The sequence below is a fragment of the Onychostoma macrolepis genome, chromosome 09 (genome assembly GCF_012432095.1).
Source record: "Onychostoma macrolepis isolate SWU-2019 chromosome 09, ASM1243209v1, whole genome shotgun sequence".
Lineage (NCBI taxonomy): Eukaryota > Metazoa > Chordata > Actinopteri > Cypriniformes > Cyprinidae > Onychostoma > Onychostoma macrolepis.
The window spans coordinates 15,816,119-15,833,470 of record NC_081163.1 but is presented as its reverse complement, the minus strand read 5'-3'; the positions used below and the strand labels follow the sequence as shown (position 1 = coordinate 15,833,470).

At 38.9% G+C, this 17,352-nt stretch overlaps 1 protein-coding gene across 7 annotated transcripts in view; it reads left to right on the top strand.

The window, feature by feature from the left end:
- The window catches only part of aff3 (AF4/FMR2 family, member 3), a 35,558-nt gene extending 18,845 nt beyond the window's left edge, over window positions 1-16,713 (top strand). For all 7 annotated transcript variants that reach the window (XM_058787885.1, XM_058787884.1, XM_058787880.1 and 4 more), the window contains 16 exons: window positions 151-184; window positions 1,674-1,731; window positions 2,305-2,356; window positions 6,987-7,024; window positions 7,397-7,592; window positions 9,417-11,477; window positions 11,603-11,712; window positions 12,131-12,290; window positions 12,473-12,606; window positions 12,692-12,755; window positions 14,626-14,762; window positions 15,095-15,166; window positions 15,274-15,367; window positions 15,469-15,518; window positions 15,614-15,807; window positions 16,078-16,713. In XM_058787885.1, coding sequence (XP_058643868.1) covers window positions 151-184; window positions 1,674-1,731; window positions 2,305-2,356; window positions 6,987-7,024; window positions 7,397-7,592; window positions 9,417-11,477; window positions 11,603-11,712; window positions 12,131-12,290; window positions 12,473-12,606; window positions 12,692-12,755; window positions 14,626-14,762; window positions 15,095-15,166; window positions 15,274-15,367; window positions 15,469-15,518; window positions 15,614-15,807; window positions 16,078-16,199 — 3,576 coding nt within the window. In that variant the 3' untranslated portion in view covers window positions 16,200-16,713. The remainder of the gene's footprint in view (window positions 1-150; window positions 185-1,673; window positions 1,732-2,304; window positions 2,357-6,986; window positions 7,025-7,396; window positions 7,593-9,416; window positions 11,478-11,602; window positions 11,713-12,130; window positions 12,291-12,472; window positions 12,607-12,691; window positions 12,756-14,625; window positions 14,763-15,094; window positions 15,167-15,273; window positions 15,368-15,468; window positions 15,519-15,613; window positions 15,808-16,077) is intronic.
- The last annotated feature ends 639 nt before the right edge of the window (window positions 16,714-17,352 follow it).

The following is a 17,352-nucleotide window of genomic DNA, read 5'->3' as shown; positions in this document are numbered from 1 at the left end:
TAAACTGGATTTCAGGGGCTTAAGGTACAAGGTTAGGTGCTAAGATACAGTGTGAGAGTGTTTAGTACAGTTTAGAGAATAAAAAAATAAATAATGCTGTTTGTGTGTGTTGATTTGACTAATTTGATTTATTCTGTTTATCTGTTTTAGGAGGGAAAGCAGCCCAATTCACGACACAGACATGGTAAACATGCTGGATTGATGTTCAAACCTTCTGTTTGGAGTTTATACAACAAAAATTTGAGAATCTCCCACAAAAATAAGTTGAGCAAACTCAAAAATCTGCTGAAGCTGGTTGCCTTAAAATTTGAAGTTGGCTCAACTTTTTCTTTTTTTTTACAGTGTGGGATGCACCCAAATTAATTCTGACTGATACCGATAAGCTTATTTTCATGTTATGGCCAATAACCGTTACCTGACTGATAATTATATTGTTTACTATTTTGTGTTTTTTTTTTTTTTGTGATCATTTTGAATGTAACAAGTGAATTTAGGCACCACAACATTGTAATATACAGTATAAAAATGGATATTTATTTTGAGATTACATTTAACAGTGTTATGAAATTATTAGTGTTTTAAAGTAACTTTAAATGAGTGTTAAAGGATGTAAAAACAGGAGAAACGTACACTACCTTTCAAAAGTTTGGAGCGGGTAAGATTTTTAATTGTTTTAGTCTCTAATGCTCACCATGGCTGCATTTATTTGATCCAAATTCTGTAAAAACAGAAATATTATGAAATATAATTGCAATTTAAAACAACTGCTTTTATTACATTTTAAAAAGTTTATTTCTGTAATGGCAAAGCTGAATTTTCAGCAGCCATTGCTCCAGTCTTCAGTGTGATTTTATTAATATTATCAATGTTAAAAACAGTTGTGCTGCATAATATTTTTGTGTCAATTAAACAGTTCGGTACGGTGGCCGAGAGAGCTCAACGCGCTGCAAATAGAAAAAACACCTGCAAATTAGGAAAACAACTTCATCAATTTGACAACACACGCGCTGCAAATGCTCACAACACAACCAAATAAAGAAACGCACTGCAAATACTCACAGCACAACCAAACAAAGAAATGCGCTGCAAATAAAATCCTTTATTTGGCTGTGTTGTGAGCATTTGCAGCGCGTTTCTTTATTTGTTTGCGTTGTGAGCATTTGCACCACCTGCTGTCAAACTGATGAAGATGTTTTCTTGATTTGCTGGTGCTTTTTCTATTTGCATGTGTTTTCCACCGTAGTTCGGCCTCTTTGACGAATAGAAAGTTCAAAAGAACAGCTGTTATTTTAAATAGACATCTTTTGTAGCATTATAAATGTCTTGAATTAGTTTTGATCAATATAATTTGTCCTTGCTGAATAAAAGTATTAATGTCATTAAAAAAAAGTCTTACTGACCCCAAACTTTTAAACAGTGGTGTAAAATCAAACATTCAATGTTGACCAATACTTGATAAATATCATTTCATACCAAACCTATATGGTATAGATATATTGTGCATGCCTGATGTGTGTAATTAGAAGCTGGCTCGTCATCACCTGCTTTGTTTACTTTGAGATATCACTACATAGTTCACTTCTGTATATGTATACGCAGCTGTACTAATATAGCAGTGTTTTTACATTCTGCTCCATAATGCTGATGTATTTCTCTCCCTGTGGCTCTCTCAGTGAGGGATGGTGTCTCTATGAGGATGCCCTCACGTCCACTCGTGGCCCCTCATAAATCGTAAGTGGGGTGCACAGCACCCAATCCGTCCACGGTAACCAAACACCAGGTTGTGGCTGAACTGCTTCTGCCTTTTCACTTTATTACACCATAAACAACTGACTTTACAGAATTCAGTGTTGAACGTCTGTGCATATCGGTGTGTATAATTAGATTGGGCTTCCTGGAATTTAACTGCTTTGGACCAACTGCTGTGTAAAACCAGCTTCACATGGAGAGTTAGGCCAGTGTTATATCTCCACCGTCTCGAACCACCGTACCAACTTCACTGACCTCATAAACTTCACTGAGTTAGTATCTAATTACAGAGCAGGTTAACACAGTAGGGTAGAGCCCAGAAGCACACTACTGTCACATAACATCACTGTTCAACATTAGAGCGCTGTGTTTATGACTTTTTTCTTTGAAGCTTGTAATGTGATATAATCTCATATGGTTAGACTGTTTGAGGCAAACTCGCACATTTAATACACACATACACACAGATGTGCTGCAGATTGGCAGAACGAATAAGTCTCTTTGTCAAGTGAGTGTGACATTCTCTCATGTTTGACTCTCTCTTTGCCCTCCCAGCATGCTTGCTGATGACCTGAAGCTCAGCAGTGACGAAGATGACAAGGACGAGGTAGGGCGCCTGTTAAGATTGTTGAAGGAAGGGGCGGAAAAAGCAGATATCATAGTATCAATAACTCTTGCACTGCTTGTGCTAACTGTTAGCTTTGAGCGCGGTCCATCTCATTTGTTCATTCATCACAAAATGCATTTACACACAGTCACCTGGCTGCTGTGGCATTTGTGTTTGCATTGTTCTCATTGCAGCACTATATTAACACTAACATTGCCATTCTTCTCTTTGGAGAGCTCAGTGAGCCAGAGTATACTAATACTAAAATGTGGCTTTTTATATTTCTGTTTTATCACGTGATAGAAAATCTAAGGCCTTCTCAAGCCGTACGGCTGACCCATCTAATCTGCGGCCTGTAATGCATCAATCTAAGATAGCTGTAGAGACAAAATGTAATTCCATCAAGTTAGCATTTTTAAACATTCGCTCACTAAAAAATAAATCAATGATCAATGATTTTATAACCACAAACAACCTGGATTTTATGTTTCTAAATGAAACATGGCTTGAAGACAGCTGCAGTGCAACAGTCCTCAATGAAACAGCTCCTCCTAACTTTAACTTTACAAGTGTCTGCAGGACTGTTAGGAGAGGTGGAGGTGTAGCTGCTCTATTTAAAGATGTTTATCAATGCAAGCAAGTGTCATTTGGTCAGTATTTGTCCTTTGAATATCTAGGTATTGTGCTGAAAGGTGCTCCACGCATTCTGTTTATCATTATTTACAGGCCTCCAAAATACTCTCCAGCCTTTGTTGAAGAGTTCACAGAACTGTTATCAATGATTTCCTCAGAGTTTGACTGTTTTACTATTGCAGGGGATTTTAATATTCACATAGATAATGCAGAAATCAAAACTGCAAAATAAATTATTACTGTTTTAAACACTTTTAATCTGATCCAGCATGTGCATGAACCCACACACAATCGTGGACACACTCTAGATTTACTCATCAGTAAAGGTCTAAACATTTCATCCATTGTTGTTAAGGATGTAGCACTATCTGATCACTTCTGTATTTTCTTTGATATATTGATCTCTGTTACCACTGAATCTAGATCTGTCTCTGTCAGAAAGAGATGCATTGATGAGAAAACTAGTGCGCTATTAATGAAGGCTATATCTTTAACACCAAGCATTTCTGCAGACTCTGTTGATCTTCTCCTGGATTCTTTTAACTCAAAAGTTAAGAATGTTATTGATGATATTGCTCCGACAAGGGTCTGCAAGAAGAATGGCAGACAAAAATCACCATGGAGAAAATCAACAGCAGTTCAGAGTATGAAAAGACAATGCAGAAAAGCTGAGCGGATGTGGCGGAAGACAAAACTTGAAATTCACTATAGCATCTATAAAGACAGCCTTCATGCTTTCAATGTGGAACTAGCCACAGCTAGACAGACCTTCTTCTCAAACCTTATAAACAGTAACTTAAACAACTCTCGCACTCTTTTTGCTACTGTGGAGAGACTGACGAAAACCCCCCAAGTCAGATTCCCAGTGAAATGCTCTCCGACAGTAAATGCAATGAGTTTGCTTCCTTCTTTTCTGAGAAGATCAATAATATCAGAAAGGAGATTGGCATATCTACTTTTGCAGAGGTCACACAGATTCGACCGCAATTTCAAAAGAAGTGACTATGTCTGTTTTTGAAGCAATTGATTGCAAAATATTGAAAGAAATAGTACAGCACCTTAAATCATCAACCTGCTATCTTGACACACTTCCCACATCTTTTTTCAAAAGTGTGCTTAACTGTTTAGAAGCAGATCTCTTAGAAGTGGTGAACGCTTCACTTCTTTCTGGGACTTTTCCAAACTCCCTGAAAACTGCAGTTGTTAAGCCCCTTCTGAAAAAGTGCAATCTTGATAACACAATGTTGAACAACTATAGACCAATATCAAATCTTCCGTTCATAGGTAAGATTATTGAAAAGGTAGTTTTAATCAGCTGAACAACCACTTAAACTTAAATGGATACCTGGACAATTTTCAATCTGGTTTCCGAGCACATCATAGCACAGAGACAGCACTCATTAAGATAATAAATGATATTCGCTTCAATTCTGATTCAGGCAAAATATCAGTGCTGGTACTACTAGATCTTAGTGCTGCGTTTGACACTGTTGATCATAACATACTTCTAGAGAGACTGGAAAACTGGATCGGGCTTTCTGGGATGGTACTCAAATGGTTCAGGTCATACTCAGAAGGGAGAGGTTATTATGTGAGTATAGGAGAGCATAAGTCTAAGTGGACGTCCATGACATGCGGAGTCCCACAAGGCTCAATTCTTGCACCGCTCTTGTTTAGCCTGTATATGCTCCCACTAAGTCAAATAATGAGAAAGAACCAAATTGCCTATCACAGCTATGCTGATGATACGCAGATTTACCTAGCCTTATCTCCAAATGACTACAGCCCAATTGACTCCCTCTGCCAATGCATTGATGAAATAAACTGTTGGATGTCCCAGAACTTTCTTCAGTTAAATAAGGAGAAAACTGAAGTCATTGCATTTGGAAACAAAGATGAAGTTATCAAGGTGAATGCATACCTTGACTCTAGGGGTCAATCAACTAAAAACCAAGTCAAAAATCTTGGGGTGTTTCTGGAGACAGACCTTAATTTTAGTAGTCATGTCAAAGCAGTAACTAAATCAGCATACTATCATCTCAAAAACATTGCAAGAATTAGATGTTTTGTTTCCAGTCAAGACTTGGAGAAACTGGTTCATGCCTTTATCACCAGCAGGGTGGATTATTGTAATGGTCTCCTCACCGGCCTTCCAAAGAAGACCATTAGACAGCTGCAGCTCATCCAGAACGCTGCTGCCAGGATTCTGACTAGAACCAGAAAATTTGAGCATATTACACCAGTCCTCAGGTCCTTACACTGGCTTCCAGTTACATTTAGGATTGATTTTAAAGTACTTTTACTCGTTTATAAATCTCTAAATGGCCTAGGACCTAAATACATTGGAGATATGCTCACTGAATATAAACCTAACAGACCACTCAGATCATTAGGATCGAGTCAGTTAGAAATACCAAGGGTTCACACAAAACAAGGGGAGTCTGCTTTTAGCTATTATGCCGCCCGCAGTTGGAACCAGCTTCCAGAAGAGATCAGATGTGCTAAAACATTAGCCACTTTTAAATCCAGACTCAAAACTCATCTGTTTAGCTGTACATTAGTTGAATGAGCACTGTGCTACGTCCGAACTGATTGCACTATGTATAATCACTTTCTATTCTTAAATGTTTTAAATTCTTTTAAAATCAATTTTTAAATCACTTTGTTTTTATTGTTGTGATTTTTATTATTTTTAATCTCTTATTATTTTTAACTTTTATGTAAAGCACTTTGAATTACCATTGTGTATGAAATGTGCTATATAAATAAACTTGCCTTGCCTTGCCTTGCCTTGCCTAAAATACTTTTTTGTTCATCTTAGCATACTGCTATTTACTATAATTAAATATTCTAATTATTTAATGTACACTACTGTTCAAAAGTTTGGGCTTTTAGGAATTTGATAAGAAGTCTGTTAAGCTCACCAAGGCTGCATTTATTTGATGAAAAATACTGTGTAACAATATTACACTTTAAAATAACTTTTTAGCAACAACAACAACAACAAAAAACTTAGCATTTTAATAAAATGTACTTTATTCCTGTTATGGCATAGCTGAATTTTCAGCATCATTACTCCAGTCTTTAGTGTCACATGATCCTTCAGAAATCACGCTAATACGCTGATTTGGTGCTCAAGAAATATTTCTTATTATTATCAGTGTTGGAAACAGTTGTGCTGCTTAAGATTTTTGTGGAAACCATGATACATTTTTCAGGATTTTTTGAGTATAAAATTTAAAAGAAAAGTATTTATTTGAAATAAAAATCTTTTGTAACTTTGCAAATGTCTTCATTGTCACAAATCCTTGAAAAATCCTTGCTGAATAAAAGTTACTGACCCCAAACTTTTGACCAGTAGTGTCAATCCTTTTGTTTAAATTAGGCAATAGCTATTAATCATCAAATCCTCTGTAAATGCTACCTTTATAAACATTAAAAGAGGTGACATTTAATTTACCCAAGCTGAGGGGTTGCTAAAAAAAACATCTCACTTTCAGATAATTTCAAGTGGGTGAGATATTTACTTTATAATTAGTCTGTCTAATGTGACCAGTTGAACCGATTTAGTCTAGTTTGTGGTGCTACGTGAGAGAACTGTACAGTATTAAACTGCTCCTCCCTCACATTCACTTCAGTAGGAGTTCTATTAAAAACAAATTATGATCTCATGTTACACAATTTTTTAGGAGGCACTGCCTTCTTGCCTCCTTGGGAAATACCCCACTGCTGAACTGCACAATATCTGTGCTGCTGAACTGACATGGTTTTCTGAAACTGAGAAGTTAAATTTTTGACTCTAGCTTTAACCTGCAACACCAGCTCCTTGTGCGTGCGTGTATCTCATCACAGGAGTCCAGGTTTATGAGTCATAACAGTCTGAGTCATAAAATACACCAGACTCATGACCTTTCTGCAGTTACTGCAGGACTATGGCTTTTGCTTTGGTCAAGATGCAAGTAATGACCATGAAGTTTTATTCTTATCTGTTAAACAGGGAAGTGAGCAAACAACTTCCTGGGCCGATAATGACCGGTAAGTGTATGCTTGTGATGTTTTGTCTGCTTTATGTTTGTAACTATACCAGGTCTCATTATTATCCAGTGTTTGTCTCTATATGTGTGAGTGTGTGCATTACATATTGAAGAGGTCAGAATATGTGGAATGTGACAGCTGGATGATAGACCAGCCTCTGTTTCTTTTGGCCTTTCAACATGTTCAACCCCCAAACACACACACACACACCCCACTTGTAGTGTTTAGTCTGCATACTTTTTGGAATTTAAGAATTTCTTTGAACTTGATAGTCGACATTGTTGTACATGTAAATGCATCTGAGTGTGTGGCCTAAGAAGTGCCTGTGCACTTCTCAATCCCTCTCCATTCTTTGTATGTATTGACGGACAGCTTGTCAGGCCAGCAGCAGCACCACACACACACACATGTCGGAAGAGTGAGACATTCTAGCTCAGGGTCTTCAGGATCAGACCCCTCCAGCGAGTGGGAAAGCGATCACAGCCAGCGATCACGCAGCCCGAGCCCAGGGACACACAACCGGTGCAGGACGCCGACCCAGCAGCGGACCCTAAACTGCAGCACAGAGGTATGCTGTAGCATTTTTTTTGCCATGCAGTCTGCTATTTCTCATTGCCTCGGTTTCTGTTTCCCAGTAGTTGTTTTTAGCTGATGAGGTAAAAAGGGATGGTGGGGGGTGGAGAGAGGAATGTGGAGGGGCGGCCGCTGAGACTTTAGAATCTGGGTGTCATGTCAACATGTGGCGCCCCAGATGACTAACTAGATAGGAAGTAATACATGTCAACACTGATTTCGTCACAAAAAGCAGAACCTAAAGGGATTGGTTACCTAAAACAATGAAAATTATGTCATCATTTACTCGCCCTCATGTAGTTCCAAACCTGTATTATTTTACAAAACAATGTTAGACCTCACTAACTTTCAATGTATGGACAAAGTACACAGACATCTTTCAAAATATCTTCTTTTGTGTTCCACAGAAGAAAGAAAGTCATACAGGTTTGGAACAATGTGAGGGTGAGTAAATGATAACATAATATTCCGTCATCAAAGAATCCTGAGCTGATAACAGCTACATTTGAAGGATTTAATGCTCTAGCGAGTCTTAATTTTTCAAGAGGAGGAGGGACTAAAAGCTCTAGTAGCATAGCATAGGGCTACACCACCATATGAATAAAGGTGTCTGTGTGACACAGCTGGCTCTATTACTGAACATGCCATCTATTGGAACCTGTGGAGCAGGGAGGAGGGAACACCATGTGTTTTTCATCTGCGTGTAGTCATGTAGTGTCTCTGAGGAGGACGGCTTGGAAACGAAACACGGTTCCAGGTAGAGGGGGGTTTGTGGGGAGGGGCAGTGGGAAAAGGGCACAAGAGATGCAGTGTCTTTGCTGGAAAGAGAGAGAGAGGGGAAGGGGGAATGTTTGAGTGGAGGAGTAAAAGTTTAAATTAGCTCTGGTCAGCTACTGGAGGCCAGCGAGGAAAGCTCAGTCTGCCCTGCAGCTCAAGTGTGCTATCAAGTGAGTATTTGCTTTGATTCTGTGGCAATAATTAAAATGTTTTATTATTTTATTTTATTACTCTATAAAGTGTGATTATGTTGTCATACAGTATTTATTTTCAATGTCGCTTATTTATTTCTGGTTTGTAATATTTTGGAGCAAGTGAACTGAAGAGGCATTGTAATGGTGAAAGCAGTGTGAAATTGAAAAAAAGTGTTTGTTAGGGTTTAAGGAATCTCCACAGTTTTCTGGCCTCTCTCTCTCACTTGGTTACCCTCTCACCTCCATTTTTTTTCTTTTCCTCTCTCTCCCACTGACACACTGGCCTGTTTACATAAATACTCATATTTCCTATTCGTTTATTCTAATAATTTCTCATTGCCATTTTTCAGTAATTTTTCCCACCATACTTTCTTAGTATCACATTGTTGAGTAAATACATTGTCATGGATTCAGATATTGGTTTATGCAATCTTCTGCTCACATACAGTGGTTACTTTACAACAGTAGGATAAAGGATTGAGACATTTAATAGGTAGAAGCTCTATCCAATATTCCTACGATTAGCCTATAAATGCCATGACTGTGCATCACCACTATGATTTTAAATGTGATGTTCACTTTGTTAAACTGTCAGCTACACACTTCTTTGTTAACGAGGTTCTGGAATGTATTTACGGTTATACTGTTGTCATCCTCAGTGGTCAAGAGTTTATAGTCAAGAGCTTCACTGATAATCATAATCTTGTCAAGTATGTTTTGTAATACAGATCACTCTGGATTTATATTGTCACGTTAGTTTATCAAATTCATATTTAGAGTAATATTATTTTACCAGTTTTACCATTGATACATTCTCTGTCTTTAACTCGTGTCCTTTCTCTGTTCAGACGGAGAGTCCACCAACCACACAGTGGCAGCTGGACAGGTGGCTTGAGAAAGTCCCTAAAAATCATCAGTCATCTGACCACGATCCAGGTGGAGGACAGCGACGGACTGCGAAATCTGACTGTGGCCGTGGACCATCACCTGGAAGATACTGGAGCAGAGACTCTGAATCCAGACGGGATTACAGTCCATGTGAAAGTCCGGTCCCAAGTCCAAAATTTGACTACAGTCCCAGAAACAGTCCTCGTCCCAGCCCAGAATACAGTCCATGCCCCAGTCCAGGAATTAGCCTTGTGCCAAGCCCAGTGCCAAGTGTGTGCCCAAGTCCAGGAGACAGCTTCCAAGGGAGTCGAAGTCCCAGCCCTTTACCTTTACACCCTCCCAGAAGCCCTAGTCCAAGTCTCTCATCCACCGCAGTACCTAGCCAAGGTACATATCCTCAGGTCCAGCCACCTCAACAAGAAAGTCCCAGGCATATTGCACAGCCAACCGTTGCCTCTATTCCAGCATATCGTCCCAAAGTAAGGCCATGGGTGCCTCCGGACCATAGTGCCAACCAGAGAAAGGAGTTTAGACCCAAAGACTCTAGATCCAGAGACTCTCGATCCAAAGACTCCAGACCTGGTCCTCCCCAACAGCCCCATCATTCTGAGCACAGCTCAACAGAAAAGTCACACAAAGATCTCACACACAAGCTTGAGGCCAAAAACTCTGAATCCACAAGCAAGCAAAGGTTTAACTCACCTTCGAACCCCATTTCAAAGCATTCGTCAAAGCAAAGACCAAGACCAAGCGTTAGCCCAAAACCACAAGTCAGGCACTCATCTAGAACTGACCATAGTATTGAACATAATCACAGAAGCAATGAAACTACAGGAGTGTCAATCCAAAGTTCACACTCCAAATCAGGCCATTCATCTCATTTTAATACTCTGAAGAGTTCAGACCGTGGTCCCTTGTCAAAGTCCAGGGACTCGTCCCGAAGAGAAGTCAACAGTCGATATAGTCACAGCTTGAAGACTAAATCTTTCCCAGATACAAAGCAGTCCAGCTCTAAACAGACTTCCCAAAAGAGTTCCAGTCCAAAGCCCAAGGTCAAACTAGGGGACGCCCTAGTGCCCAGAACCGGGCATTTCCAAAAAGACCCAAAGCCCAGAGAGAGAGAGAGAGAGGTGGACAGCCGAGGTAAGGCACAGGGAGCAGCCCTGGTGCAGACCGGCAAGGAGCAGAGACAAAGAAGACTGGCGGAGGAGCAAGTGATAAGGCGTCGCTGGGTTCGGAGTTCTGAGGAAGAGGAAGATAAGGAAGATAGGAGAACAGAGGAGGGGGAAAGAGAGAGGAAACGGAGGAGGAGGAGGGAGCAGGAAGTTGAATGGAAGGCAGTGCAGCCCAAGCAAAGACCTCACACCAACAGCCAGCATCACGCTCAAAAGGAATACAATGGACACAACCTTGAGGAGCAGAGGAGGAAGAAGAGAAGGTGGAGCAATGAGGACATTTCCTCAGGTCCTCATGTGACTGACACTAGCGCTTCTCCTCCACTTTCTCCACCTTCGCCTACTCCTGTCATCAAGCCCACTCGCCCACCATCTTCCTCGTCCTCAACCTCCTCGTCATCCTCTTCTTCCTCATCATCTTCCTCTGATTCAGACTCTGAGTCTAGTCCACCCCGGAATGTTGCCAAAGTCCCTGCAGATTCAACATCAAACCAAAAAACTGTGTCAAAAAGGAGCATTGACAAACCGGGTTCAGGCACTGGTGCTCACCCCCATGGGTCGAGCTTAAGCACCCCTGAGACACAAGGTCGGGGCAGACACAAACTCTACACATTAGTGCCTTTTGGCCGAACTGAAAAGTCTCCCACTGTTGCACATCGAGGCCTGAAAAAACTTGTTGTGAGGATAGACCTCTCGCTTCTGGGTAGAGTCCCTAGTGCAGATGAGATTACCGAGAGACAGTCCTCGTCTTCAGCTTTGTCAACAGGAAAGGCAAAAGAAAAGACATCGATGAAACACTTGCACCACTTGGACCAACTGCCTGGAGATGGCAGAAGTAAAAGAAAAGTGAGGAAGAAAAAAGCATATTTATATTTAATTAATGCATACAAATCTGCAATTCTTTAACATTCTTTTGAATATGAGATGTGTTTTTGCACACATGTAAGTTTTTTTGTGTTTTACTTTATCAGGCTGAAAATGGAGATGCTCAAAGAGAGAGTAAGAGAAATCATTCTCGTGCAGATAAACTACCGGTGTCAGTCCACAATGAGACTGAGGAAACCCTCAACAAGCAAAATGGGTATATTTAGACCTAATCACTTAATTTGTTTGTAATGAGGAACTTTTTTTTTCTTTATGCATCAGTGCTTTCTCTTTGCAGAGACAGTTTAGGTAATATTAAAAAAGCTGTTATATTGCTCTGAAAGTATTTTTTTCCAGTGTTATTTTGTTGATTCAGAAATTCAGAATATATATGCTATTGCAAGTTCATATGATAAGGGGATGTCCACGAGTAATTACCACTGTAAACGTATTGTTGTTCTACAGTGCTGCTTTAGTACATTGAAAGATATCATGGAAAGCCCCTATGACAAAATGCAAACATGAAAAAGGTCACTTCATTGTTGTTCTTCTTGTCCACTGGGACATGATTGCATAATGTTTACTGTTTGGCTCATGCTCACTGGATGATGTCCTTTTTATTGCTGTGTATGCAGATGTCAGGATGATTACTTTTATTCCAAGAGGCCTGTATCCCCATTGTCTCCTCCATCCGGCATACTGGAACTCTCAAAACCCTCAGTAAAAGCTCCGCATGCAGAGAAGTACCACACACCTCCAGAAAAAGACAAAGATTCAACAGCACAGAAAACACAGGTTCTTAAAATTATGCTTCTTTCTCTTTCTTTCTTTCTGTCTCTTGTCTTCCAAGAGCCATATAGCAAATCAAGAACCTTATATGGCCAGTATTGGAAGAGGATTCTCTACTGGACTACAAGGAATGCAACAATTGTTATAATGTAATACATATTAATGAAACAGGACCATTGTCTCAACAGGTTCAGGAGACACAGCCCAAGGTAGAGGTGGAGTGTGTCGGGGTGTCAGGACACCTCCAGTCTCTCTCTGGATCGCTGGTTCCTCCCTCAAACCTTCCGCTTCACTACAGAGGAACTGTGCCTATCAGTGATGTGTGAGTTAATGTCTGTTAATGCCTCAAATACCAAATACCTTCCCATAGTTCTCACCTAATCTCTCCTTATTTCCCTTCATGTTAGCTCTCATCATGCTGAATACTACATGCATGAGGCCAAGAGGTTGAAACATCGAGCAGACGCTATGGTAAGACAGCATTGTGAACATGCACATTATTGAATATTACCACTAGACAAGACTATTACAGAGGTCAGAGGTTTGCAACCTTGGAGTCAGGACCCCACATGCACTCTCAGGAAAAAAAGGTACAAAAGCTGTCACTGGGGCAGTACCTTTTACCAGAGTTGTGGACTCGAGTCGCATGACTCAAGACTTTACTCGGACTCGAGTCCCAAATTTGAGGACTTGTGACTTGACTCGACATAATCAAAGAAGACTTGCGACTCGACTTAGACTTTGACAACAATGACTCGAGGCTTGACTTGGACTTCAGCCCTGTAACTCAGCAAGTCTTTACCTTCTAAAAAAAACCCCCAGAGTTCTGATCAATATAGGCTGGTTACTGAAGCGTATGATCAAACTATGATTAGCGCAGGTTTTGGCACTGAGCCAGAGATGGACTCGCCGATGTATATTCAAACGCTTGTATGTAGCCTATAGATATAAAGTTCACTCTATTCTTCCTGGTTACCAGCCACTCACTTTCATGTCTTTCAAAAGAAATTCACGTGTTGTATATCTGACAGCTCTTATAGCGCACATATAGCCCTTAAACTAAGCCATCAACTGTGATCATTATGAACTTGTTTAAAACACAACATACATTTACTTACATATATTTGTGTATCTGAATAGCTACAGTTTTGCCGTGGATAATTTTGCATGCCTCATTTCTTAAACCTGCTATAGTGAATGGTGTGGTGCCAGACATGTTTGGTTTAGGCTTGTGGCCAAGAGACATATAACTCGTAAACTGAACATACTCAACCTCTAGAATTATTAAAATATTAACATTTTATTTTGAATGAAGAATAACAAAGACAGTGCAGCGCCATGATTAGGCTATTATTGTGCTCGTCTCCGTGACAGCATGAAATTTGAATAATTTGTTATTATCAATATTTGTTGAAGGAATAGCCTATATAAGAACATTAATAATATAGAGCTATAAGAAAACACATCATCCAATCCGTCTTTTAAACCCATTCACTGATGGTTTCTTATTTTTATTTAACATTTGTATAGGCTCTATTATTTTTATATATTTACTTTTCTGCTTCATTTCATGTATCTCTTAATTCACGTTCTGTATCAAAGTTTAGGACTTAAAGTACCATAAATGTTTTGTAAATACTATAAATAATACCCGACTATCATGTCAATAAAGCTATGTGTATTTCTGTAGACCTACGTCAGTAGTTGACGATACATGAGCGTCTGTATTACATATTAGCAAGTTATTAAATATTTGACTCAACTGATTCATTAAAATCACTGAATTGTTAACAAATGAAACAGTGGACTTAAAATAAATTATCCATTCACTTAGGCCTATATTTATTCACAATGATTCATTACTCAATGGAATTATTATATCTTTATAATTATACTTACTATAGACTATTAATGACTTTAAATCTACAGTAGTAATTAATACAGAGACATTCATTTTGGCAAATAGCACTAATGACTTGTTTAGGACTTGAAGCTTAAAGTTGAGGACTTGCTACTCGACTTGGACTTGCTCGTCTTGACTTGGGACTTGTCTGTCTTGACTCGGGACATTTACCATTTAGGTACAAATGTGTGCCTTTAAAAAAAAAAAAGTGTCAGCCTTTGTTTTTTTTCCCTGAGAGTGTGAAGTTGCCTGAGATGAATCTTTTTTATGCTGTAAAATTACCTTTTGTTAAAAAGGTGCTTTTTCAATTGCTGTATGGGGTCCCAAGGATTATAGTCACAGACCAAATCAAGGATGAAAATCTCTGGTCCATATCCTCTTTAACTAATTCATCAACTGCTTTCTTTTACGCTTTTGTCTCTCTATCCCTGTTTGCAGGTGGATAAGCTTGGAAAAGCTGTGAATTATGTGGATGCTGCTTTGTTCTTCATGGAGTGTGGTAAAGCCATGGAAGAGGGACCGCTGGAATCCAAGTCCCCCTACACCATGTATGCTGAAACTGTGGAGCTCATAAGGTGTTTAAGAGTTTTATTTTCTCGTTCTCCCTCTCTGTTGCTCTTTTTTGTTTTTTTAGCCTTTTGCATAGGCCAGATATTACATGACTGAGTAGCTTGTTGTGACAGGCTTCATACTGACAGTATTTTACCTACAACAGATGTGAGCTGTAATTAAGTGCTGTGACAGGATCAACAACAGGCCACAAAACATGCAAATACAATGTCAATAGATTTGACGTTTTCACAATGACTGATATTGATAGATGCCAAAATAGAAGAGATAGGCCAGAAAAGGCCCTATGTTTGTCAGACGTTCTATATTGATTTGACATGTTCTATGTGTTGGATAGATACGCTATGAGACTTAAGAGCCACGCCGGCCCTGGAGCCAGCCAGGAAGACAAACAGCTAGCTGTACTATGGTAAATACAACACTGCAAAGATCTTCAACTATCTGTATTATCATTTTGATTTTCTTGATTATGTCAAAGTCTGTTGACAAAACACAAATTTTGTTTCTGGGTTTCAGTTTCCGCTGTCTTGCTCTTCTTTACTGGCAAATGTTCAGACTTAAAAAGGACAACGCTCTAAAATACTCCAAAGTCCTGCTGGACTACTTCAAGGTAGGCAGTTATCAATTATACATCAATATGTAAAAAAACACCTGCCAATATAGTTTGTTCAATGATTTACTCATTCTTGTAACTGGTTTTACTTTGACTAGAGCTCTCCAAAAGGACCTCACAAACCCCCTCCTTGGAGCAATGCTGGAAAGTAAGAGTTAATAGTAGTTAGGCCTTACACAGCCACTGTGAGACCTTTATGTTGTGTGTTTGGGTGTCAGTACATGTGTGTTTGTGCTTTTACAGGGGAACTGTAGCTCCTGCCTCTATTTGCTCTGTCAATATAATGGGATCTCACACAGGCAGCTCACAGAGCAGTGTCATCAGCATTCCCCATCGCATCCACCAGATGGCAGCAAATCACCTCAACATTACCAACAGTGTCCTGTACAGTTACGAGTACTGGGAGGTGGCTGATACCCTGGCCAAAGAAAATAAAGGTGAGTTTTGATTCATTTCTATCTATAGGGGCCATTTTAATAATTTAGAGAGAAAAAAATGTATTTGCTATTTTTTCATGTATTTTCTTATTTTATTCTATGTTTTTAAACGTTACATTTTATTTTAATATTTACTGTTATTTATTCAATTTTTTTCACAAAAATACCCTTTCTCACAGTGTGTATTTATTTATTTATTGATGATAAATGACAATTCACTGATAATTCAACTAATGGCAATTTATTTATTCTCTCTCACTCCCACACCAGAATTTTTCAACTATCTGAACACACTGACTGGGCCCTTGACTCTACACAGCAGCATGGCCCATATTGTCCAGTACACCAGGCAAGGGCTGCAGTGGATCCGGATCAGTGCTAATCTATCATAATACCATGTACAGACATTCTCAAACTTCACAAATCACTTGTGGAAACAATGCTCTGAATTAGCAAAACATTTTTCAGTTACCTGCACTCTGTGACCAAGGAGTCTGGGTTTTGGGTCAAGACTGTTTTTAAGCCCGGACAGTAATGAAGAAAATTGTCTGCCATAGTTTCATGACAAGTCACGTGGCATCATGTCATCATAAGGTATTAAGGAGCAGACATACTTCATGTTACTGAGCATTAAATGTCAAAACATCTTAGAAATAATCATGTTTTCTTTAATGCAATTATGCAGGTCAAATCGAAAGAATCTTTGTCATTCAATTCTTAGCACTTCTTAAAAAATGCTTACTGAACGTTTTGAAAAGGAACCATTGTCAGCTAATTCATCAAATGCTGCTCTTCCAAAATGTGCCATTTTTATATAAGAAATTAATTTAAAAAAGGTTTTATTTTCTGTATGAATTAAATTGCCGTTACAAACCTCTTTACCGAATTAAAATTATGTTTTTATGACGGGGTGTTGCATTATCTAAATCATCAATTTTTTTTTATTTCTTTTTTACATGAGCCTTTTTTAACTTCTGATGTCAAAAACCGTGCATGCACAAAGTCTCTTTAAGATCTGTGGATGTGATTCATGTTTTTTCTTCTTTGTGCAATAAGTCTGAGATTTTTTACAATATGTGTCATGTAGATGTGTTGGTGCTGTTTTTCAATAGCCAGCATAAAGTCATGTCAGTCTATGCAAGACTTCTAATGGCATTGTGAAATTGTTGTAAAGTTTAAACTGTAAGAAAAAAATAATCAGGACTTTTGTAAATTAAAGTGTTTTTACAGGAGATGGTAGAGGTGTTGTACATATAATTAATGATGATGATGATGAAGCACAGCAATCCATTAGTGACTTTTCAGACCTTAGCAGAAGATCTCTAATGAAAAACAAGATTATATTTTGAAACAACATGCAAACCAGCAATAACCTACAAATGAAAATAGACTTAACACATTCTAGTCTCTGAGATTTTATGGATACCATTTTATCAATGTGTGTCACATTGTGTGTTTATCAATTTATGTGTGTGTGTGTGTGTGTATGTGTGTGTGGGGGATCTAATTAATTGAGGAAATTGACAGATGAATCAATTCTTAAAA